Genomic DNA, 23,652 nt, shown 5'->3' on the forward strand with positions numbered 1-23,652 from the left:
AGATTTCCTGTTCTCGGCATCAACAGGTATCCTGGGGCATATCAAGACAAAATACGCACCATAAACTGTCGCACAAACCCATCTATCCTCGTCTCCATCTGCGCATGCTCACTTTCGCCCACGGCTTGCGGCGGGGTAAACAATTTCATCTCCCCTTTCTCTCCTGTGCCAAAAACAGCCTTGTTGATAACACAACACCATGCAGGAATCGTCTTGCTCAACGCGTCCGGCATACTCTTCCCCCTTCTCGTACTATCCACAACTACCGCCCCGCCATAGTTCCTTACGACATCCAATAACTGTAGATTCAGTCTTCTCAGACTGAAGCTCCATTCGCCCATGTGCCCGTCTGTGCTTTTAAAATAGACCGATCCGGATTTCTGAGAGGGCGGGATGTACCAACTTCCACACCGTTCATTCGCTACCAGAGGCAGATCGTAGGCAGATCCGACAGACGTGACAAATTCACTGTCCGAGACAATGGAGGCGAGGCGATTATGCGTGGATAGTGTTGAACGGCGTAGAGAAGAGAGGGTACTAGACAGGTTTGGTGTGTTGGAGAGATGCGGAAATATGATATCAGCCTCTTTCAAAGGCAGTGACATCTTGAATGTTGGATATATCAACCTTCCTAGCCAAACCTCGATGATGTTCGTTCCAGTTCAAGACGATTCGCCATTCACATCTGAATACCCCGCATCTTGATTTGTTCCGAAGAGAAGCAAGGCCGGAGCAAAGCTGAATCAAGAAAGGCTCGAGGGAGAGCGGGTAACGAGGTCTTCGGATCCAAGAAATTTGTTCAAGCTACCGTTCAGTAATTGGGTGGAGAGGCGGATCTGCCACGGAGTATGGGTCAGACAGCAATGCGCTAATCCGTAAATGGTTAGTCTAGAAATAGCTGATGACGAAACTTGAAGAGTTATCCAGTGTGGTGTTACTCCAGGACGGCAAGACGCCAGTCACACTGAGCTACTGCTCCAGTATTGTACCCCTCAAGCAACCCCCCTTTGTTTACTCTCCTCGCATCAAGAAGCGCCTACAGATGTCCACCCAGAGAATGTCCAGCCCGGTTTCGGCATCAATTTTCTGGGCCAAGTCAAACAACCTCCTCCTTCTCATCTCATCATTTTCCATCCAAGCTTCGCTGCCGACCTCTCCGACTCTCTCTTCGCTAACCATGAAGCCTCTCCTCTCTCCATGACTTCCAACAAACCTCGCACAAGGTGGCGTTCCTTTAACCACGAAATCGAGAATTGAGTTGCGCCATTGGGCAATTACAGGTCGGTAATGCAAGGGCAGACGATCTTCATGCACGCCACCAAGTAATGTTGCAATGTCGAAAGTATGCGTTGCAAAAGCACCGCGCTCACGGATCGGTCCTGGGAAAGGGTCTGGGAGGTCGAAGATATGGAAATATGTGTCTTTGATCAGATCGCTTTCCGCGATGCTGAGTGCGGCAGCAAAGAAGCCTATGTCGCTTTCGAAGAGACAGATACGCTGGAGCGCGTCCGCATCGTCAACAACACCCTCGATGCCGTACATGTCCATCAATTCCGCGCCATGTTCCGAGGACAACACATCCACAGCGATACGATGAAAGGCCTCGGCATGGTTCTTGCGGCTGGCATCTCTCCTCATCATATTGTAGGAGATGCCGCCGTCGTAGGTGGTGGATCCGATGATTTGGGCTTCGACAGGCTTTGCCCACTCTCTCCAGTCTGGAGGAGCAACTTTGCCTTTCCTAGCTAAGTCCATGGTCGGTCGTTCAAAGGGAAAGAACTCGCTGTTCGTGCACGGTAATCCAACCCAGGCCAAGTCTCGAATCTTCGATACATCGACGCCAATCACGTCTCTAGCGATAGCTTCGGTATCCCGCTCACTACCATCGTCTTCTTTGATACGAATATCCAACTTCTCAGCGTATGTGAGGAAATTATCATGATGCTCGTCATGCGTCATTGCAGGCATGGTAACCGGCGTTCCAGAGAACATGATCGCTCGCCTGAACAGCGGCCTACGCATCGTCTGCACCGAGATGCTTTCGCCCCCTGCGCTTTGCCCAATGACTGTCACATTGTCGACGTCCCCGCCGAACCCTTCGATGTTCTTGCGTAGCCATTCGAACGCCATATTCTGGTCATGGAGACCATTGTTTTCTGGTATTAGGTCCCCAGCACGATTTGAGTGCCAAAAGCCCAGCGCACCAAGTCGATAGTTGATACCCACGAAGACGATAGGTGTCTTACGCTGAATAGCATGGTGCACAAGACTCTCCGGGTTGTAGTATGGTCTGTTCGCGGAACCAAGAAAGCACGCGCCACCATGAATGAAGACAAGGACCGGTAGCTTTGTATCTGGACGGATCTTTCCACCTTCCTCGACAAATTCCTCCGGTAGGTGTATGGAGAGGTTCAAACAATCCTCTAATTGTTCCTCGTCTTCTGGCAAATTATCGGTCGGCAACGGGATATTGGATGCATCGGACTTGACGCTACCCCATGGCTGGATACTGGATGCCCCTGGCCTTGTCGCATCGAACACTCCATCGTGATACCGTCTGCTTTCGCCATCCGATAGCCTTTCTGAGAGCTCTGCCCGAGCGAATCGTTGGGGAATCTTACCATATGGCAGACCTAGAACCTTCACAATCGAGCCATTTGTTTCTCGCAGACATCGTATCGCACCGAGTTTTGCATGATGGAGGACAACGTTGGTCATTGTGTTTGTGCTGCTTTGAGCATTCCGTGGAGGAGTTGTGTCCAAAGTCCGGTACGCACATGGCATCCAAGAGTGGTGACGTCAAGAAAAGACTTCCCATGGTCTATGCTCTGACCATGACCTACCGATTCCTCTACCTTGACATCAGTTCACCAACCCTAGATTTTTCCATCTCACAATCAACACGAAGATCTCTTCATTTACGAGTGGAGCATAAATGCCTATCGCTGCTCGCCTAATCCGGTTAGCCACCTCATCTCGGTAACAATCGCAGCCGTGCGCACAGCACCTGAACAGATGCAGCCGAACCTGAAGAACTGCCGATCGTCGAACAGCCATCATCGAATTTATCGCAAACTTCAGAGATAGTATACACGTTCCTGGGCAAGCGAGACCGGAAACCAGTGTGGTGGAACTGCGCTACCACTACCACGGGTCGTCCTCTGCTGAATCTCGGTGTGCAGACTCGAGAGGTGTTTAATTCCGATCCTCGTGTCATGGCTTGGGAACGGCCTTGCTTGCGGCTACTTATCTTTTCACACCGTAAATGGCTATACTATCTTTTCCGCCTTCCATCTTCGGCTAGTACACCACTAGCTAGAGCCTTCATTCAAATGATAAACGTGTTGGTAAAAGACGCAAGCACAACACTGTTGAAAGACACTGTGATAAATCGCGGTAAAGGTGTGTTTCCCAAACACCTGGTTTCACTGTATGCAGCTGTATATATTCGACAATAGATGGGTTGAAGCCAAAGCCCTGAACTTCAAGCGGTTCTGGAAGTTCAGGCTTAGTTTCAAAATTTCTTGGCAACGCAATATGAGATGACACTGTAGGCCCCGTCCCTAAGGCCCAGGGGGGTAGCTAGAGCCTTCATAACTCGCCAGTCAAAGCTTCAACTGATGTTAAAAAGCTTGTCGTCCCACCGGCAGCCTGGTCAAGCACTATCGACAGGATTGTCTTGCATTTGACTGAGTTGGACGACAGTTCATACAGGCAAGATGTTGAAAACGTTCTTTCTCGCTTCACTCGCCTTGGGTGTGTCGGCTGTCCCCACCGCGAAGTATTACGCCCAACGTGACAACAACACCAGTCTCAATGTCAAGCTCTCCGTCGCAAGTGGTCTTCTGGATGCTCCGACTGACGGTCGCATTGTGTTGATGTTCGCCCCCAAGGGAACCGATCCTCTCGATAATACCGGTGTCACCTCCTCTCCAAACAAAATTTTCGGAAAGAATGTATACAACTTTGGTCCAAAGCAACCGGTCAATCTCTCGGGCGGAAACAACGACGATACTGCTACCGGTGTATATGGCTGGCCAAATGTTAGCTTGAGTGACATCGATCCGGGTACCTATAGTGTGCAAGCCTTTCTCACTCGCTACGAGACAGTCACGAGGAGCGACGGTTCGAAAGTTTCTGTCCGCTTTCCATGTGGGGACGGCGCGCCTAAGGTCAACGGTTACGGAAGCTTGATCACATCGCTCCAAGATATTGAGATATCAGGAGGCGGGCAGACTCTCGAACTGACTTTCAACAACATCACTGCTGTTGAGAACTTCGCTGGCAAGGAGATTGGCGGATGCAACCAGGGCAACTACGAAGACACAGACACACTCAAGCATGTCAAGATTCGCAGCAAGAAGCTGAGCGAGTTCTGGGGTCGCGACATGTATGTTGGAGCAAACGTGGTACTTCCTGCTGGTTACGACGCCAACGACAAGAAGATACGATACCCTGTTATCTACAACCAGGGTCACTGGCCGGCTGGGCAAGGCGCTTACAACTATGGCAAAGATGAAGAGTTTACGGCAGCCTGGGATGCTGGTGTAATTCCTGCAACCAACACTACTGCAGAGCGACCAGCACCCAAGTTCATCATGGTAACATTCCGTCATGAAGCCCCATACTATGACGACTCGTATGCTGTCAACACAGCAAACCTGGGTCCTTATGGCGATGCCATCAACGAGGAACTCATTCCCCATCTCGAAGATACCTTCAACACCATCCGCGCGCCATACGCTCGCGTCCAGGATGGAGGTTCTACCGGTGGCTGGGAGTCGATAGCCAACGTTATCTACCGTCCGGATCTTTTCGGGGTCTGTTTCTCGTCCTACCCCGACTCTCTTGACTTCCACCGCCACCAGGATATCGAGCTCTACAGCGCTGCTAATGCATACACGCGCGCAGATGGTAGCTCCGTGCCCAGTATCCGCACTCACACCAACGGAACAGAGGTGATCCTTGCCTCTGCCGCGCAAGAAAACCACTGGGAATTGACCTTCGGCACGTCGTCACGCTCGTTCAATCAATGGGATGTCTGGAATGCCGTCTTCGGTGTCCAAGGCTACAACAACTATCCTCTCGAGCCCTGGGACAAGGTCACCGGCGAGATTTATCCTGAGGCCGTTGAGTACTGGAAGCCGTTCGATCTTAGCGACTACGTCGTCACCAACTTCAACTCTTCTCGCAACCTCGGTGCCGCCCTCGCTGGGCGCATCTTCGTCTATGTGGGATCCTGGGACAACTACTTCCTTAACGAAGGTGTCATGGAGTTCCAGAAGCGCACCGATGCCGTCGGAGGAGCTGGTTGGGCCAACGTCACAATCCTACCCGAGAAGACTCACGGTGGTAACTATCAGACGCGCGAGATCTGGGATTATCTTGAGCTGGTAGACCGATGGGTCAAGGACCACTCTCCCGAAGGTTCTTCGCCGCTTTCTCCTTCTGCAACTGCACCATCTACACGCGGAAATGTATGGGAGGATGTCATCAAGAATGGTGGACGGCAAGCTGCTATCAAGCGTCAAGCCGATCCTAAGATCCAGGACAAGAAGGCTAAGGTGGGCCAAGAAGTTACGGCAAGTGTTGGGCGATGGGACCCAGGTGTCAAGCTCACCGCACAGTGGATACTGAACAGCAAGCCCGCATGCGAAGCTTTCGGCGTTGAACAAGGGACAAGTGTCAGGTATGCGCCTACAGCAAAGGGTCACGTCCAGTTGCTTGTTACAGGAGAAAAGCGCAATTACGCGACGGAAACACGCACGAGCAAGAGGGTGCTCGTAGGAAGGTAGTCTGATCCGAAGAACTATACATAGTTTAATGAATATTGGATACATAGTTACAGTTACAATGTACTGTTGCTCTCATACACATTCCTGCAACTCATGACCCAACAGGGATGCTTGTAGGGATATGCCAAAAAGTCCTGCATGTTCCACCCGCAAACGCCGTGTTCCTGCATGTCATGGGTGTTGTCCGGCGCCCGCCGTTTCTCCATTTAGTAACGCATGATGCGGCGCCACTTCCGCGCACGGCCTAGCTCAGAGATTTTCATCTCCAGCTTCCTTGCCGAGGCACTGTAAGTAACTTGATATTTGTCCATCAGTAATCAGCTTAATCGCAAATGTCAGGATGCTCCGATGTTTATCATAGGGCAAGCAAGTTTCTGTGATGCGGCACGACTGCGCGTCAGAATGGACGTCTGGGGGAGAAGAAGACTGCAAGTCATGGAGAAGCGAATGAGCACGGATGGACACAACTATGAGCAAGTTAGCCGGCCCTACAACTGACCGCCTACGAATGCTACCTCATTGCGTGTTGGCACCAGACCAAGCATGTACACCGTCTTGTTCACTGTCGTATCTCCACGGCATCCCGACCCCAGCAGCGATCCGCTCCCATGGGTCGGCTTTTCTTGCCCCTCCGAGCTTACCACCGCTGCATGTGTGCATGGATGAACGTAAAGACAACGGTAAATTGCTCGCCCAACGTCAGTGGTGGTGCTCTATACGAGCGCACTGTCTAGATTCCAGGTCCATGCTAGGGGGTTCAACACGAGGCGGTGCAGGAGGCGGTGGGTCAATGTGACGTCTCTTAGACCGCTCTTGACGTCTTAATACGAAGAAGAGAGTTTATATAACACGTTGTCGACACCACTTTTTGAAGGCCAACACAAAACAGTCTCATCTACTACAACCAGTAACATTACCACCCACAACATCATCCAACCTCCAAACCATCCATCAAAATGCAGTTCACCACCGCCCTCTTCGCTCTCGCTGCCGCGACCGCCGTCAACGCCGCTTCCGACCTTGGTGCCTTCAACGTGACCATCATGACCTCTAGCGCCGCCAACGGCTGGATGTCGCGCACTGTCCTCGCTGACTTTGCTTCCGACGCCTACGCTGGCGACGACGTTATCCGCGCCGTTTGCAAGTACGAGTACAACCCGACCGCCAACCCCCGGGAGTCGTCGAGCTGCGAGCCCAACACCTTCTCTTACGAGTATGATAGCAAGAGTAAGTAATTCCTTGTTTGAGCCTCTGTATCCTGGTACCCTGGTATCCAAGTATCAGGGTGTATGTGTGTGTTCTCCGAGCCATATACTAACAACACAACAGCCGTCAAGGTCCAGCAGGTCGTCGAGAAGCCCAACCCTATGACCGTCTTCGGCGAGTCTCCCCTTGAGCTTGTTTTCGTCAAAGGTAGCGCCAGGAGCTACAAGGGCAACGCCATCTTCGACGCCACCAGCGCCATTGCTTAAACACGGCGACAGGAAGATGCACAGGAGACGCGTAAATACAAAAGGAAGAACATGACTGTACATACTGCAAAACGACAGAACGAACTAGAGATTTAATGTAACAACTTGAATTGAAACTACCTTGGCTACTCGCGAAGAGCGCCTGACTATACTGTTCCCATGATCGCATGTACACCACCACACTCTTATGATAACCCATGACATTACGCCGTCTGCAATGAATAGAAAGATTTGAATACTTTGCCAAGTAGGAACGCCTACGCCCCGTCATAGAATCGTGGAAGGACAATGAGTTTCTCGTTTGAAAATGTCTGGGGATGATGGGCAAGGGACTAGCGGTGTTGAGAAGTGGAAAGCCAGTGGCGGTCCGTGTCCCGCTTGCTCTGTAAGGATAGAGCCTGGTCAGAAAAGCGCAGGTTGGTTGGTTGGTCGGTTGGTTGAATAAAACATGTCAGTGGGCGACTACGCTTCGCCGAATAGTCGAGCAGTAATGTCTCCCATGTAGGCCTCTTCTAGCTCGTAGTCCTCGCCGCCCATGCGGTCGATTCCGACATACTCAAACGAAGCAACAACAGCTTCGACATCAAAGCCCATTGCAACAAAACGGTCGACCAAGTCCTTGTTGTAGCCCTTGTATGCGGCGAGTTTTGACTTTTCTTCGTTTTGCTTGGCCTGTTGGGCCTTCTTCTTAATGGACGCTGCGGTGGCACCCCCACTACCCTCGGCAATCTCCCTCTTAGGCGCACCAGCATACGTGACTGCCCACTCGCGTGCCTTGTGTTCAAACTCGGCTGGGTTACGGATGAGCATTCCAGCGACCTCTGCGTCTTGTGGGTCTTTCGGTTCGGGTGTGCTGAGGAGAGATTGGAGCGAGATCAGAGCGGACTTGATGGTCAGAACTGGGGACCATTGCGAGGAGAGGGTGTCGAGACAGATGGCACCCTAGTGTTGTTAGCTATCTCGAAGCATGTCCCACTACTTTGCTTATTCCTTACCGTCTGTGAGCTGACGTTGGGGTGCCAGATCTTGGTCTCGAACTTCATCAGCGGCGGCCGGAAGGGGTATTCGCTCGGGATCCGGATATCGACATGGTAGGTAGCGCCCTCGTATGGTGTGTCGGGCGGCCCGAAGAACTGGCCTCGTAGATGGGTTAGGTCTTCCCCATTGCCTGCCGGTTCGACGACGATCTTGGAGTGCTGATCGTTGTGGATGTCGGCAATCTCCTTGGCAATGCGCCGGTTACGGTTGGAGGTCATTGTGGTGGACAGTGGCTGAGAGTTTGGGAACGGAGGGGGCGCGGTGGTATAAGTATTGGAAGCAGGCAGCAGGACTGGCGCGATCCAGGTGCTTCTAGGTAGAGAGGTCAGCCTGAGGCTCCGCAGCGTGATCCGGGCTCCACCAAGTCGCAGTGCGGGGATGTGTCATACAGCGTCTTGGGGGTCTGAGGAGGGAAACAGGCCTCTTGTTTCACCTCCTCAGCGGCTGTAATCGGGTTAAACTTACTGTCGTCCCGGTAGCTGCTGCGATAAAGAGTACCTCTTGGCCCGCGTGGGGAGCTGTGAACGGGCTCACCAGCGGGGTCAGAGCTCGGAGAGTGAATTATACTGGAGTTTTGGGGCAAGTTCTGGGGGGGGGGGGGGGAGAAGCTTTCGTGGGACGAGTTTGCTCTGTGAAGAGTGTGTAGCTATCGGACCGGGCCTGACGTGTCTGTTGTTCTATGGAGGTGGAAATGGTGAGGCTTCCAGCGGTTCGAGGCAGTGACGCCACAAGGCGCTAACCCCGATCCTCCGACCTCCACGAGCTTCGGAATCAGCGCATCAACACCTCTTACAAACAACCACCGCCTCACTGCCTCCCCCCCCCACCTCCCATCGCCTCTGCCACCACCCTCGCTGTGGCAGTCTCTCCTCTACCCGTTTCACACTGTCGAGCGCCCGATTCGCCTTTCCTTCACCTGATCGCGCGTCATGGTAAGACCGCCTCTCTTCGGAAGCCACGACGGCAACATGCTAAAGACACATAGGGTAACCAGCAATCGAGCGCTGGAGGCGGACCTCCAGGAGACGATAAGAGCAAGAAGGACAAGGTACGTGCTGTCCACAAGACACGGAATAATGGCTCTCGGGAGTCGGCTCTCTGTCGCCTCACCGCACCTCCCAGACACTAACAGCGACGTCTCTGCAGAAGGAGAAGCCAAAGTACGAGCCACCGCCACAGCCGACGACGCGCATCGGCAGGAAGAAGAAGAAGGCCGCTGGCCCCAGTGCCGCCGCGAAGCTCCCGACCGTGTACCCGACTGCGCGATGCAAGCTACGCTATCTCCGAATGCAGCGAATCCACGACCATCTCCTGCTCGAGGAGGAGTACGTCGAGAACCAGGAGCGCCTCCGCAAGGCAAAGGCGGTCAAGGAGGGCAACGCGCCGGCTGCTGCCAACGCTGGAGACGGCGAAGACCGAAACGCCGATGAGCGCTCGCGGGTCGACGACATGCGAGGCAGCCCCATGGGTGTCGGCAACCTCGAGGAGCTCATCGACGACGACCACGCCATCGTATCTAGCGCCACCGGCCCCGAATACTACGTCTCCATCATGTCTTTCGTCGATAAGGACCTGCTAGAGCCCGGAGCGAGCATCCTACTGCATCACAAGTCCGTCTCAGTCGTCGGTGTGCTCACAGATGATGCCGATCCGATAGTCTCAGTCATGAAACTGGACAAGGCACCCACAGAGTCGTACGCGGATATTGGTGGCTTGGAGCAACAGATTCAGGAAGTACGAGAGGCTGTTGAGCTGCCTTTGTTACATCCAGAGCTGTACGAGGAGATGGGCATCAAGCCGCCAAAGGGTGTCATCCTCTACGGTGCCCCAGGTACCGGAAAGACGCTTCTTGCAAAGGCCGTCGCCAACCAGACCAGCGCAACCTTCTTGCGTATCGTGGGTAGCGAGCTGATTCAGAAGTACCTCGGAGACGGTCCCAGGCTAGTCCGACAGCTGTTCCAGACCGCTGCCGAGAATGCGCCTTCCATCGTCTTCATCGACGAAATCGACGCTATCGGTACCAAGCGTTACGAGTCGACATCGGGTGGTGAGCGTGAGATTCAGCGAACTATGTTGGAGCTGCTCAACCAGCTGGATGGTTTCGACGACCGTGGAGACGTCAAGGTCATCATGGCCACCAACAAGATCGAGACGCTCGACCCTGCCCTTATCCGTCCCGGTCGTATTGACCGAAAGATTCTCTTTGAGAACCCCGACCGTGAGTTTCGCCATATGTTGCACACACTGCACATGCTGACCATAATGCAGAAACCACCAAGAAGAAGATCTTCACCCTCCACACTTCCAAGATGTCCCTCAACGAGGATGTCGATCTTGACGAATTCATCAACCAGAAGGACGACCTTTCCGGTGCCGACATCAAGGCCATCTGTTCCGAGGCTGGTCTCATGGCGCTTCGCGAGCGTCGTATGCGGGTCAACATGGAGGACTTCCGTACCGCAAGAGAGCGTGTTCTTAAGACGAAGACTGAGGGTGAGCCCGAGGGCTTGTATTTGTAGACGTAGGGAGCATGAGAGGTCTGATATCATCTTCAACACTCAAGAGCTATTTGCAAGTGTATCAGTAGAAGTTGCACCTATGAACGACCTGATTACGACAGGTACACAGTACTCACGTGCAGCCAAAGTTTCCCTTGGGCGGTGATGAATTCGTGAGCCTGTCGACGATGAGACTTTTTCTTACTAGAGATCTCGTGGACTGGCAACTACAACATCTCTACACCTAGCTTTTTAACGCGCTTACAGCGTTGTCAGCCCCCCGCTGTCGCATCAAGGCCTTTTGGGTTAGCTGGTGAGCAGTAAGTTCCTTCTATGTACCTCGTCCCAGTCGTGGCTGCCTTCAATAATGGTCGTATACTGCTTGTGTCATCCACTCTGGAATGAGGGAAGTCCCGTCGCGATACACCCTCCACAGATTTATTGTCATGTTGCGCTCTCTTCTTTGGCATTTTCGAATAGCTTTTTGATACAGATCTGTCTTCCTTCTCATCGCACAATTCTGGTCAAACTATGGTCTTCAAGTATTGAGTAGGAGCGTCATCACAGCGGCGACACACCGCATAGGCACATTTTAGCCCAGGCCAAATGTACCGGAAGCCTATGTTTCCGCGGCGGCACCGCCTTTACCTAGGTAGAGTGGCTAGAAGTACAGTCCGCGAGAGTGAGAGACTGGTACTAGCTCGTCTCCCCAGGGATATAAAACACCGCTTCCTGACCCCGACTCCACCTGTTGTCTCCCCCACCACACTACACAAGCTGAAATTGTATTCCGGACTGACCACCTTACGTTGACGTCGCCTCTAGGGCAACTGCGCTCAGTGTTTCCCAAGAGAATACACCTGCTTTTAGGATACACTGCCTCAACACCTCGTTCGCTATGGAGATGGAGGCGCCTACCTTCAATTCGCTCAACAAGTCACAGAAGCGCGCGCTCATCCTTCGTGACCAACTCCGCTTTGTTGATCCGCACCATCTGAATGAGTTCCTCGACGGTATCAGCAACGATGAACCGCCTACTTACACCAAGGTGAACGGTACCATCAAGCCTCCACTGGTTCTCGTCACTCTCAAAGAAGAAGCCACATGTTTCGATCTCGGAAATGTCCAACTACCTGAAGAGCAGAATGCCATATATCGTGTTTACCTAGTGGTAGAGAATGGTCATATTCAGATGCGTACTGAGGATCCGTTGCCACTGGATGAGAACGTTCTCGATTCCCAACCCATCCATGGCTTCATTGCTCAAACTATGGTACCCATGTTCAAAGAAAAGTTCCAGACTATCTTCGCGAGGATGAACAAGATCAACGAAGCGCGGCGGGCCGCTTACAACATGCCTAATCAGGCGCCAGTCTTGTTTCATGATGGGGAGGTATGTTCATTTACATTTTGTGGGCTTTCCGAATCTCCTGCAGAAATCCAGCCCTAAAATAAACCAAGTACTTCTACTGATTTAGTACAGACACTTGCAAGGCTCAACCCAGTGAAGGCGGAGCAGGGCCGGACTCTTGCACATGGTAAATACGTCAGACATCATGATAATATAGCGCTAACGAAACAACAGTGGGAAAGTCACGCAAGCGGGAGCCAAATGAGGACGTGGTTCAACATGTCTCCAACAAGCGCAAATGTACTGGTCTCGATACAATCCCTGAAGATACAAAGGGCAAGATCTTCGACACAATTCCGAGCCACGTCAAAGTGGATTTGTTCAACTCCATTGTCAACACAGCATTCCCGAACTTTAACAACTTGATGACCGCGGCCTGGAACGTGATCACAATCTACACGTCTTGCGGTAGCGACTTCCCAGATCTTCACAAGGCCATTGTAGATCTCAAAGGAGTCCTCCAGGATTTCGACGAGTCTTTTGGTCAGCGCGTTGACCGAGCCCCGCCTAAATATAGGAATGACTTTGGGGGACCCTCGCGGGGCAGTGCGGGCGGAGATCGGAACCAAGATCGAAACGGAAGGCGCGACCAGGAGCGTCGTGACGACTACGAAGAAGACGACGTTGATCATCATGGGAGTTTCTTTGAATCTCATGTACCTACTTGGGAACAGGGAGGAGTCGGTGACTCTAGTCCTGTGGGCGACAACACTGCTAAGAAAGCGGCGCAGCGGCAAGAGAGCTTTGGTGAATATGGTGACGGCATGGAAGACTCAGACGGAGAAGACGAAGAAGATGACCAAGTACCCCCTGTGGATCCTCGTTCAACTCTCACAACCAAAGGCTCTGGTCGTCAATCTGGCTCACACCATGTGGCTGAACATCATGTCAGAGGCAGTTCCGCCACCTCCGCCGACGACGACGACTCCTCCTCTGAAGATCGTCCGCTCATCACAGTACGACCAACAAGTCCAGATTTGGCTCGTCGTCATGAGGCGTATGCATCCTCCGTCGGAAAGAAGCGTCATGAGAAAAGCCTCGTCAGTGAAGCTAGTCCTAAGACTCCCCAGAACGCCGCCATCACCAAGGAATCTTCTGCAGAAGATACTGATCCCCACTCAGAGCGCGATCAACAAACACCGCAACTACAAGATAGCCCAACCGCATCCTCGACTCGTACTTCAACGCCTAAGTCTAAGAAGAAGAAGAAGCAGCAGCGCGACATCTCCAGCTACACCATCGCCGAACTCGAAAAGAAGTGTAAAGAACGCAAAGCTCACATCATGACCACATTCGAAAACGACATGAGCAAGGTCCCAGAAAAGTACCACAAGGCCCTCGAATCGATGGAAGCTCTGCTCGAGAGCCGCAAGAAAGAAGAAGCGCAAGAGAAAACCAACAAACCAAGCGGTTCCCCAGGGAAGATCGGACGTCCTGGTGTCAGCAGTGGTGGCATGTTCGGCACCCATCCTGCCAACACTCCCGGCAACTTCCTCGGCAACTCTGTGCTAGGAGCCAAGAAACAGACGGGCGTCGCGCCGGTGGCGCCCATGTTTCCCAACGGCAGCCGCAGGGATCCGAGGAATGGTGTTGCGCAGGGTAGGACGGGCAGTACACCTCCTTACGGGCGTGGCAATTGATGCTAAACCGAACAGGTGCGCCTCGGAAGGAGCGGATTCCCTACAAGTTTTTGAAGAACCGTGTTGGACGCATTGCTGATTGACGCGAGGGAGTCTTGGGGCGGAATTCAAGGTGAGCATTTGGCAGCATCGACTTGGTCAAGCATCTATGGGGTTGGCGAGGCGTTTGATAGACGTTGGTTTGTACACACGACAGGTTAATGATTGGGGGCATGCAAAGGCCTTTGAGAGGCCTGGTGTTGGATAGACGTCGGTTTAATAACACGACGGGGTAATCGGTAATGGGAAGCATGGCGTCGTGGCCTTCAATCTGGAATCTTGCATAGCCAAATTAGCAAGGATGTGAAATGATTTTGTATATCCTCTCGGAACTCCTTGTGCTACTCGCCCGACAAGCACATTGGTATCTTTAGGAACACCCAATAACGCCACCCAATACCGCCCAGTAGGATTCAACGCCGAATTTATATGCATATCCTTTGACCACCACAGTCACACTACTCAGCCTTCTTGAGCTCAGGCCCCCAAAAAGCATCAGACTCCTTCTCGTACCCCTCTCTCGCCAGTTTTCTCCTCTTGGCCTTGCTCTCCTCTAGCGCATCGCCCTGCACGGCATCCCTCTTCTGCGCCTGATTCAACTTGACCAAATCAGCCTTGTCTGGATCCCGGCAATTCTTGAGCTTCTGCATCAGCGTCTTGATTTCGGCCTTGTGCTTCGCGTCCCTCGCTTCCCGCTCTGGGGCTGGTAGTGTATTATTGACATAGAGACGGTGGCTCGATATAAGATATGCACAGTTCCGCAGTGTGCTCAGGAGTTTGTCGTAGATCGGACTAGACGTCGGTACCTTGAGCGACAGGTAGAATAGCGTGAGCGGTTCATCGGCGAGGAGATGGGCGGCCAACCAGATCTGGGAGGGCGTGTACAGGAAATACGCATCTGTCAAGACGGCAATAGTGCGGAGCGTGTTAGTTGCCACACCATACGCACTGTGTATCCTCTCCTCGACCTTCTTCTCCGGCATCTTCATCGCCTGGCCCCCTGTCTTGACCGGGACAGAGCATATCTTAGCCTGGACGTCCTTCTGCCCCAGTCCCTGCGCCGGGCCCTGGTATTTCCCATGCGCCATGTCCAGCATTTCCATGTGGCCAGCCTTGATAGCGCGGAACGGATGCCGGACGTCGAGGTTGTAGCGGAGACTCTGGACGATGATGTATTCGGGGGCGAGGACGTCCTCGGCGGTCACGTTGCGGCCGGCGCCTTCAGCGTACTGCGAGACGTGGATGGGGAAGAGCTCGACTTTTGTGGCAAGGAACATGACTGTGCGGAGGATGTTGTTAACGTGGTAGGTCATGGGGGAGTTGTAGAGGTAGAAGCGGCGGAGGAACTGGATGCATGTTGACTGGTGGTGCGTTAGTGAACATGTCTCGTCTGCTTCTTCGTATAGACGTGTGATAGACGTACGACGACGTTCAAGGGGAAGCTGTAATGGTTTCCCAGGGCGATTGCGCGTTCGCAGAATTCGTTGACTATCTTGAGTTCTTCCTCTGCGGTCAGGCAGTTTACCTCTGTTACGGTTTGCATTCGCCCATCTGGCGTGTTTGTTCCACTGGTCCCGCTCCCGTTCTCCTTGTCTATGCCAGAGGCCACGGCATCACTGTCGACGGCGTCATTGCCGCGCTGTGCTCGCAGACGCGCAACATTCGCCTTGACGCGCTCGGTGGCTTGGACGTTGATCTTCAGGCGCTGGGCGGCTAGCTGTGGCGCGGTAAACGACCAATTCCTAAACTGCGTCGAGGTGCGATAGAGGTCGTCTTCGGTGAGCTGCATGGTCGTGGTGGTTGGCCGAAGCTGGGGCTGAGAGCGTGGCACTAGGACTCGGGCTGATGAGAAGGGACGTGATGATGTCGCGCCGGCATGGCAAGTCCAGCCGAGGCGCCTTGCGCGACTTCTTTCCCCTCTACCGTTCGGTCCTCGAGCGTCGCATCCTTTGCCTCTTCTGCCCGATAACATCAGATCCTTTATCTACTTGACCTTCTTCCAAGATTCCAACATCTCACATGTCGCTCTTGACACCTCTTGGCGGTGCCTGTCCACGGCCTAGGCACAAAGGCATGGCAGTACCACGGCCGTGGTCCTGTCAAGTCACTAGAGCTTGGAACGACGCGAAGCATGCGGCTCGTCATGCGCTGCGCCAATGACCCTGGCCGTGTCTATGTCTTCTAGAATACCCTCAATTGTGCTCAGTGGGTACTGCACGAGTATACTACAAGAGGCGGTCCCCTCCGCGCTCCTGGCCACATCAATTTCCTTCTGCTCTCAGTCGCCACCATACACTCCGCCTCATCTCCGCTACCTATGCTGTTCCACTCAACGAATGCCGTGCCAAGGCCAACCGGGGAGATCGCCCTTTCTATTTCTCAGCACTCGTGTTAGTCGAGATAAGGACCTCGGAGCCTGGGTCAAGGTCTACCGATAGGCCCGCTTTGATTCCATTCCACTTCCCGTCTTTTGCATGTCGTTGCCCACCGCGTAGACCGAAAGAGCGAGCCCTTCTATCCCTAGTCAGGCCCAAGCACACTACTCGCGGGCACCGGAATGGCGACAACTGACATGCAGCATCATCTCCATGGAAGTTGCCTGGAATGCCATGGTGTATTCACGCACAGCATTGGTTCGGCTAAAGCCTACCATCGGCTTATACCATCCAGTTCACCACCTTCTCTAGAATCAATAGTCAAGCTGGAATCTCCTCACGGTTATTTGGTTGTGGCGCAAACCGGGCCCAGTTATTCTTGGCAACCAAAGCAGCTTCCTCTTTAGGCTACGCTATCTACCAATCTCCATCTTCGCTCGAGATGATCCTACCCTAGGTTGCACTGCGTCTGTGTAGCCCCGCCACGGCCTCGACCAGCACGCCTTGCAGCATACTGGGGTATACCAGCCGTAGTTTCATGCTCCCATGCTCGAATCCATGGCGGAATGCTTGCCAAGCATCACACTATTCTCGGCGTGCATGAACGGTTGCCTGCAAAATTCACGCCCAAGACTTCACCAAGGTTCGCCCAGCACCCTACTGCATACCACGGCCGCTGTCGTTGCTTCTATACGGTCTTGGTTGCTTATACTAGCTTTTCGGAGTACCTGTGATAGGAAGGTCTACTCATGATGGCCATCTGCGGCGTCCTGCACGCGACAGCATCATGGCATGTCGGTGCTTCCGAGACGGTGGTGCAGAGAGGGGAAGACCTATAAAGTGTTGTAACCTGCTCCCAGGTTCTCGGATCATCATCAACTGCCAATTGTCAATCCGCAGTCTTGTTCGCAAAGATGAAGTGGGCTACCATCGCCACGGCCTTGCTGCCTTTGGTCGCCGCTCATGGCTTTACCCACCAGCAATATGCCTCTGGAGAGGTCATGGACCTTATGATGTCCGGCAAGGAGTTGGCATGGGCCAAGCAACGCGCTGCTGGCAACTACGACAGCAAGCGCTGGAACGGATTCTCCAGCAAGCGCTCCAAAAAGAACAAGATTGAGTGCAAGAACGGCCGTGTTGAGGCTGTCAAAGGAGATGCCGACCAAACCTACAAGGTTAGCACGTTTATTCCACAAAGACCCTTCCCAACTAACAACAACAAAACAGTGCAAGAACGTCGACCTATACGACTTCAAGACGCACGAGGAGCTTGGTGATGCCATTGGCGAGGGAAGTGGCTCCTGGGGTTGGTCGCACAAGGGCCGTGACTTCGTAAGTAATCCCTGCTATACCAAAAAAGTCCCCTGGATAAATTGCGAACCCAAACTAATATCAATTAGATTGCCATCGGTCAGACTTACGGTGCTTCTTTCTCCGAAGTCACCAAGAACGGTCAGCTGGAATACCTTGGACGTCTTCCTGCCAACAACGACTCCGTCATCTGGCGTGAGATCAAGGTCGTTCGTGACAGCCTCATTGTTGGTTCCGAGGGTGTCGGCCACCATGTCCAGGTCTTTGACCTGAAGAAGCTGCTTAAGCTTTCTCCCAAGAAGCCCTACACTTTCGATATCAAGAAGGACACTGCTCTTGTCGACATCAACCAGGGTATCAAGGGCCGTACCCACACTGTCGTCGCCAACGAGGAGAAGAACTACGCCGTCGCCTGCGGTGCTGGCGGTCGTCCTGGTCGCAACGACACCTGTGCTGGTGGACCAATGTTCATCAACATGGACGATCCCACCAAGCCTTACGTCGAGGGTTGCAACGGCCAAGACGGCTACACTCACGACGCTCAATGCATTGTCTACCGTGGACCCCACAAGAAGTACTACGGCCGTGACATCTGCTACGGTTACAACGAGGACACCCTGACCATCTACGACGTCACCAACAAGAAGGGTTTCGGCAACGCTGGTGCCATCATCTCTCGCACACCCTACGTCGGAGCCTCCTACACCCACCAGGGTTGGGTTATTGACCCCTTCTGGCAAACCTACATCTTCATGGACGATGAGCTTGACGAGGGCCAAATCGACCCCAACAGGACCGCTGTTGACAGTCCAGCACGTGACGGATTCGCCGTGACGTATATCTGGGACATCCAGAACCTTGAGAAGCCCATTGTCACCGGCTACTACAAGACCAGCACCCGCTCCGTCGACCACAACCAATACATCTACGATGGTCTGAACTACCAATCCAACTACCAGGCCGGTCTCCGTATCCTCGACATCTCCAGCGTCCCCAAGTTCCCCGACGGCTCCAAGATCAAGGAGATTGGCTACTTCGACGTCTACCCTCCGGATGATGTCAAGCCCGGCGGTGGTGACGCTCTCTGGGACGCTGGTACCTGGTCCGCCTACACCTTTGAGTCTGGTTACGTTGTCATCAACACGATTGACCGTGGTGTCTTTGTTGTCAAGCAGGCTGATGTCAACGGCCTGAGGAGGGGTCGCGGCCAGTACTGGAACAAGTACTAGAGTGATGTGATTGATTATGATAGATACCTTACGCGGTAATAGCGTTAAGTGATAATCAAGAGTAATGAAAGATTCAAACAAGCCCTCGAACGTTTCCATGACTGCGTGAACTCGGCTCTTTGTGAACACATGGATAATCCTTCAGATGTTTTCGAGGCTGATACTAATGTACAGATTGAGCACAGATTCCGAGCTTGACGCTAGAAAGCATATAAAACCATACTCTGGCCTCACTACTCTCCTTCTTTGTACATTATTTATTTCTCACATAAAACCAAAACGAAAACCAAGCATTCCGATGGTCTGTTCTGCGTTCTTTTTGCAAGACCATAGCAACTCTTATCAATGTCATTATCTCAATAACAAGTTCAAATTTTCAAAAAATTTTGGAGGCTATTTATATGGACTTGGTTCGCTGTAAGATCAAAATCATGTTCGTCCTTAAATATGAGTGGTCTTGCTCTCCTACTATTAGCTTCTTTTAAAAACGCACAGCACGCCATGCACCTTTTCCTTCCGAGTTTTCTTGCGACACACAACTACCTAGGAACCAAAAGACTGAAGGTCCATGATATGTCTACCTTCCAAAATAGCCTTACCCGCAACTACATGTGTACTCCTCCTTGCGCCTAGAACTTTGCGCTGCTCGATCACATGGGCACACTTCAAATGCTTGATATCGCATGCGATGCGAGAGGGTGTTGCCGTGGTGGTTTTGGAATTGATGTGAAGCTGACTGAGGTTTCCGCTCAGCCAAAATCACACGAGGAACTTTGTATGTGCGGAGAGAGACTTGTGGACCTTGACCAGTCAACCAAAACACCACAAACTTACAGAGATTGTCTTCATGCTGTATAGTCATGCCAGGTGCCGGAATGGAGCTAGCTCAATGGGCATACAAACCCTTCTGGTCGCCTTCAAAAACTCTTTCCGGTCTAAAATCCACGTGCTTGGTGCTGATGTGTGGGCTTCTCGCTCTTTCTCTCTCCATCTAAAAGGAGGGAAGCATCCCATTTCTGTGAAGACATCAATCAGGCAGCCAGAAGGACATGGTCTCTCTTCTTCCGGTTGCCATGTCAAGAGCTGAGTGACCAGCTTCATACACTCCCATTACGATAGCGTTAAGCTTTATTCCTCTTGTTCCATTCCCGCATATCACCAATTTCCCTTCTTTTTCACACGACCAAAAGCCGACACGACCCAATCCATGTGTTTGTGTGGCTCTGACGTCTATCCCTAACATAGGGCCACGATGATGAACATGACTCTAGAGACCCTTCAGTTAACATATTTAATCATGGTCCCTACGTGGTCAAGCATCACACCCCTATATTACTCAGAAAAACCAAATCCCCTCTGTCTTACCACCTTCCCTCCCAATCTTCAACTCATCCAAGCACTTCTTCAGCCGCGCCCCAGTCGCCTTCCCATACGCCTCATGATCATTAAAGTCCGGCATCTCTCCGGTTCTGGTTATATCGGTGCGCACCCATACCATCTTCTCATTTCCGCAAGACTTCTTGATCTCCTCGAACATCTCGTTGTTGAAACCGCCTCCGAGAGCTACGACAGCGGGCCTGGTGCCGTAGTTCTGTGAGCCAATGTTGGAGGAGCTGTTGGGCGGAGTTTTGGACGAGATGAGTAGAGGAATCGAGGATGTTGCTTCTTCGACGGAGAGGATGATGTGGATTACTGAAGGATAACGAGGTTAGGTACGTTTCCATGTGCACATACTTGTCCGACCGAGATGCTCAAGCATACCATCGTATTCCGGCTTAACGCTCTCGCGAACCGCCTTTGCGATATTTGGGTTTTTGCCACAAACGACGATGGGAATAGGCGACATTGCGGACGCGTAGAATCTTGTATGCACTCGTAAAGATGACGACCGTGGCGCAGTGCTGAAGAAGATTGATCTGGGTACGGAACGAAAGATCTGTTTTACATACATCGAAGCGAAATGTTCGAAGGCACCTGGGCATGTAACAAAATGTGCCCCAATACATGCTGCGTTTCATGTTGTAATGCTTCGGTGTTATTGTGTCTAAATCCGACGCTACCTAGGTAGTACCAAAAGGACCCTACCAGTAGAAATCAGCCCGTGCTCTCCAGCGTCTCTGTGAGTGCAGACTGCGCAGGGTCATTGTGTTGTAACCCTGTGAAGGCATTATTGGATGGGAGGTGTTGAACGTACCTAGGTAGGTAGCATGCAAGGAACGGCAGGAGCTCTGATGTCATCTTGTCGCTGCGACCGTGCCGCAAACCCCGCGCTTGGCTTCATATGTAGATTGTCTCCCCTCTCACCAAGAGCGGCGGGGTCATGGGTTATGGATGATAACTTTCGGCTTTTCGCTCTTTAGGACCGCACAGGTTCCTCTACGACAACCGTGCTTCATTTGATTCCCAAGGGCATATCTTGACAAGGCAAGGCAAAGCGTTAAGAACATGTCTGATGGATTACCAGCTGAACAGGGCCTGGGACCTCGAGACAAAATTGTTGACTCCGAGTCAGATGATGGCTTATGCGAGGGGTGCCACACGTTATCGAAACAAAAGAAGCCTCCAATCCATGACACTTACGTTTACCGCGAGTTGAACCAGCCGCACGATACTATTAGGTTGCTTACATTGCCTGCAGAATCCAAAGATGTGTCATGCCTGCTCGAAGCATCGATTGAAGACCTTCCGCCGTACGAGAGCGTGTCCTATGCCTGGGGCAATAGTGGCACAACTGGCTGGGCACTCGAGGTGAACAAGAATAGCGGCACAGCTACGGGCAAAACCATTCATTATCCTTCCATGTCGGTGTCGCAGTTGCCCATCTTCTCCATTATCTGCGGCCCACAACAGGCTGGCGTCTACTGTGGATCGACGCGGTATGCATAAACCAAGGCGACAATTCAGAGAATTCAGTTCAGATCCTTATGATGGATCGGATATATTCATACGCTAAGAGAGTAGTAATTTGGGTGCAGGAATGTAGGGTTCACCGGGTTGAAGACGCCGAACTAGCAATCGAGAAACTCAATAACTGGGAAGGGCGCGAAACCGAGATTCTCAGAGACCTTCGAGAAGGTGCATTCGGCAATGCAGCCTATGATCCTGGAACCGGACTAAGATGGCTGCCATGGAAATTGCCATCTGCACACGAGTTCTACATATCTAAAAGATGTGTGATAGCTCTCGAATGTGTACTCCGCTTGCCTTGGTTCCAGCGCGTATGGACTCTTCAAGAGTTGATCTTGGCTCGAGAGACGGTACTATGCGTAGGTTCCAACATTCTTCAGTGGAACGATCTTAGTAGCGCATGTCTCGCAGCGCACAGCTGCGACTTCGCTATAGAACGTAGGAGACTTGCAGAATGCCAGGTCTTGCGTGCCCTTGGATCGGGTGCTTCTAGTTTCTGTGGAAGGGAACTTACATCCCACAAAACGCTCTAAGTGCTCTCCACATGGCATCGATGTCGGATACTTGCAGTGGTAGGCAAGGATAGTATTGACTGTGCACAGTAACAATATACTACGTATCACTCGGGCTCGCAAAGCTACAAATCCACGCGATACGATCTATGGAGTGATGGCTTTGATGACTCGATATAATATAGTCGGCCCATCCCTCCAAGTCGACTACAGCCTCTCAGTTCTGGATGTATATCTCTCGGCTTGCATGACATGCATGGAAGTTCAAGGAGAACATGCAAATATTACATTCCTGCAAGATGCTGGCTCTGTGGCGACGATCGAGAAAGAAAGACAGAACTGGCCGTCTTGGATTCCCGACGGGGCAGGAGCATTACCATCCTCGTCAGGAATACAGATGGGCTGCTTACAAACCAAAGGATCATCAGTCTCAATGGGAAGAACATCAAAGGCCAAAATTCTCGCTCAGCACGAGCATGTTATTCGGGGTGGAAAAGCTCCCTGCTTACGTGTGCAGGGAATACGAGTCCTAACAATTCAGGGCTTCATCCCTCGTCATACGAATCACTTGTTCAGCGACCACTATGAACTACTGGCCAATACATCTTCATTATACTGTAATACAACAATATCAACCGAGAGTGCGTATGAACTCGTCTCGGTCGAGCGTCCACACCCCCAGAAAGGTGTGCCAGCGCTGGTTCAACGCACTGACGTCTGATCGTATATCAAGGATTCCGTAAAACCTTCTGGTTTTGATCTCGAAGACTGCAATAGCAACACCCAGCCTCACATCGTACAAGATGCGACAAGCGAACGCATCGTCCGCGTAGTGCATGGTAAAACTGCATTGGAGATTCCAGAAACGCTCCAAAAAAGACTAGAACAGTCGAAGCAACGACCGTGCGACCAGAACGGAAAACCTATGTTTAAATGTTTCGTATGCACAACTGGATTTATGGGCTTAGCTTTTCCTGATGCACAACGTGGGGACGAGGTTGTCATCCTGTTTGGGCTCGAGATGCCCTTTGTGATCCGACCCGATGTTGAGACTGGGCATTACCGGCTTATCGGAGAATGCTATGTCCTAGGTTTGATGAATGGCGAGGCTATGGAGGCAATGGATGAATCACAGGTAGAAGAAATCTACCTTACCTAATGGGATGCGCTGGAGACTGCACCGTATACGGTAGGGACACTAAATTGATATAGGAAGTAATTCTATCAAGTCACAGTGTACATTGGATTGTGATACATGTTAGCACTCGCGTATTCATGAGATCTATAGCCTACATAGGTATGTTTTAAGCGCGATCAGAAGGTTTAACAATATTGTTGGCGCCCAGAGCACCTATTTATATATGTAACTTGTTAGTAAACACGATTGTAGTAGGCTAGCTGTTTATAATTTTCCTATCACTGGAG

The 23,652-nt window shown here is 52.0% G+C and overlaps 9 protein-coding genes across 9 annotated transcripts; 5 read left to right on the top strand and 4 right to left on the bottom strand.

Annotated features, from left to right (window-relative positions):
* Nucleotides 1–1,011: 1,011 nt before the first annotated feature.
* On the bottom strand, nucleotides 1,012–1,992 carry ACET3X_008513 (uncharacterized protein; the record flags this gene model as incomplete). Its single annotated transcript, XM_069454695.1, has 1 exon — nucleotides 1,012–1,992. The coding sequence occupies one exon, from the start codon at nucleotides 1,990–1,992 to the stop codon at nucleotides 1,012–1,014; it is 981 nt and encodes a 326-aa protein (XP_069304115.1).
* A 1,671-nt stretch (nucleotides 1,993–3,663) lies between these two features.
* On the top strand, nucleotides 3,664–5,841 carry ACET3X_008514 (uncharacterized protein). Its single transcript, XM_069454696.1, has one exon. The coding sequence runs from the start codon at nucleotides 3,720–3,722 to the stop codon at nucleotides 5,793–5,795; it is 2,076 nt and encodes a 691-aa protein (XP_069304116.1). The 5' UTR covers nucleotides 3,664–3,719; the 3' UTR covers nucleotides 5,796–5,841.
* Nucleotides 5,842–6,751: 910 nt separating this feature from the next.
* On the top strand, nucleotides 6,752–7,267 carry ACET3X_008515 (uncharacterized protein; the record flags this gene model as incomplete). Its single annotated transcript, XM_069454697.1, has 2 exons — nucleotides 6,752–7,022; nucleotides 7,125–7,267. 2 exons carry the CDS (start codon nucleotides 6,752–6,754, stop codon nucleotides 7,265–7,267), a joined length of 414 nt encoding a protein of 137 aa, XP_069304117.1.
* Nucleotides 7,268–7,729: 462 nt separating this feature from the next.
* On the bottom strand, nucleotides 7,730–9,139 carry ACET3X_008516 (uncharacterized protein; the record flags this gene model as incomplete). The annotated part of the gene is made up of 4 exons (XM_069454698.1): nucleotides 7,730–8,209; nucleotides 8,263–8,617; nucleotides 8,771–8,834; nucleotides 9,133–9,139. The coding sequence occupies 4 exons, from the start codon at nucleotides 9,137–9,139 to the stop codon at nucleotides 7,730–7,732; spliced, it is 906 nt and encodes a 301-aa protein (XP_069304118.1).
* Nucleotides 9,140–9,234: 95 nt separating this feature from the next.
* ACET3X_008517 (uncharacterized protein) lies at nucleotides 9,235–10,824 on the top strand (the record flags this gene model as incomplete). The annotated part of the gene is made up of 4 exons (XM_069454699.1): nucleotides 9,235–9,237; nucleotides 9,291–9,353; nucleotides 9,452–10,523; nucleotides 10,574–10,824. The coding sequence occupies 4 exons, from the start codon at nucleotides 9,235–9,237 to the stop codon at nucleotides 10,822–10,824; spliced, it is 1,389 nt and encodes a 462-aa protein (XP_069304119.1).
* Nucleotides 10,825–11,701: 877 nt separating this feature from the next.
* Nucleotides 11,702–13,937, top strand: ACET3X_008518 (uncharacterized protein; the record flags this gene model as incomplete). Its single annotated transcript, XM_069454700.1, has 4 exons — nucleotides 11,702–12,196; nucleotides 12,287–12,341; nucleotides 12,389–13,813; nucleotides 13,870–13,937. 4 exons carry the CDS (start codon nucleotides 11,702–11,704, stop codon nucleotides 13,935–13,937), a joined length of 2,043 nt encoding a protein of 680 aa, XP_069304120.1.
* Nucleotides 13,938–14,227: 290 nt separating this feature from the next.
* On the bottom strand, nucleotides 14,228–15,708 carry ACET3X_008519 (uncharacterized protein). Its single transcript, XM_069454701.1, has 2 exons — nucleotides 15,317–15,708; nucleotides 14,228–15,254 (listed from the first exon to the last, which is right to left on the bottom strand). Exons 1-2 carry the CDS (start codon nucleotides 15,680–15,682, stop codon nucleotides 14,352–14,354), a joined length of 1,269 nt encoding a protein of 422 aa, XP_069304121.1. The 5' UTR covers nucleotides 15,683–15,708; the 3' UTR covers nucleotides 14,228–14,351.
* A 1,474-nt stretch (nucleotides 15,709–17,182) lies between these two features.
* Nucleotides 17,183–18,808, top strand: ACET3X_008520 (uncharacterized protein; the record flags this gene model as incomplete). Its single annotated transcript, XM_069454702.1, has 3 exons — nucleotides 17,183–17,443; nucleotides 17,496–17,600; nucleotides 17,669–18,808. 3 exons carry the CDS (start codon nucleotides 17,183–17,185, stop codon nucleotides 18,806–18,808), a joined length of 1,506 nt encoding a protein of 501 aa, XP_069304122.1.
* A 1,132-nt stretch (nucleotides 18,809–19,940) lies between these two features.
* ACET3X_008521 (uncharacterized protein) lies at nucleotides 19,941–22,122 on the bottom strand. The gene is made up of 2 exons (XM_069454703.1): nucleotides 20,570–22,122; nucleotides 19,941–20,500 (listed from the first exon to the last, which is right to left on the bottom strand). The coding sequence occupies exons 1-2, from the start codon at nucleotides 20,757–20,759 to the stop codon at nucleotides 20,145–20,147; spliced, it is 546 nt and encodes a 181-aa protein (XP_069304123.1). The 5' UTR covers nucleotides 20,760–22,122; the 3' UTR covers nucleotides 19,941–20,144.
* Nucleotides 22,123–23,652: the final 1,530 nt, after the last annotated feature.

This window comes from Alternaria dauci, chromosome 8 (genome assembly GCF_042100115.1).
Source record: "Alternaria dauci strain A2016 chromosome 8, whole genome shotgun sequence".
Taxonomy (NCBI): Eukaryota; Fungi; Ascomycota; class Dothideomycetes; order Pleosporales; family Pleosporaceae; genus Alternaria; species Alternaria dauci.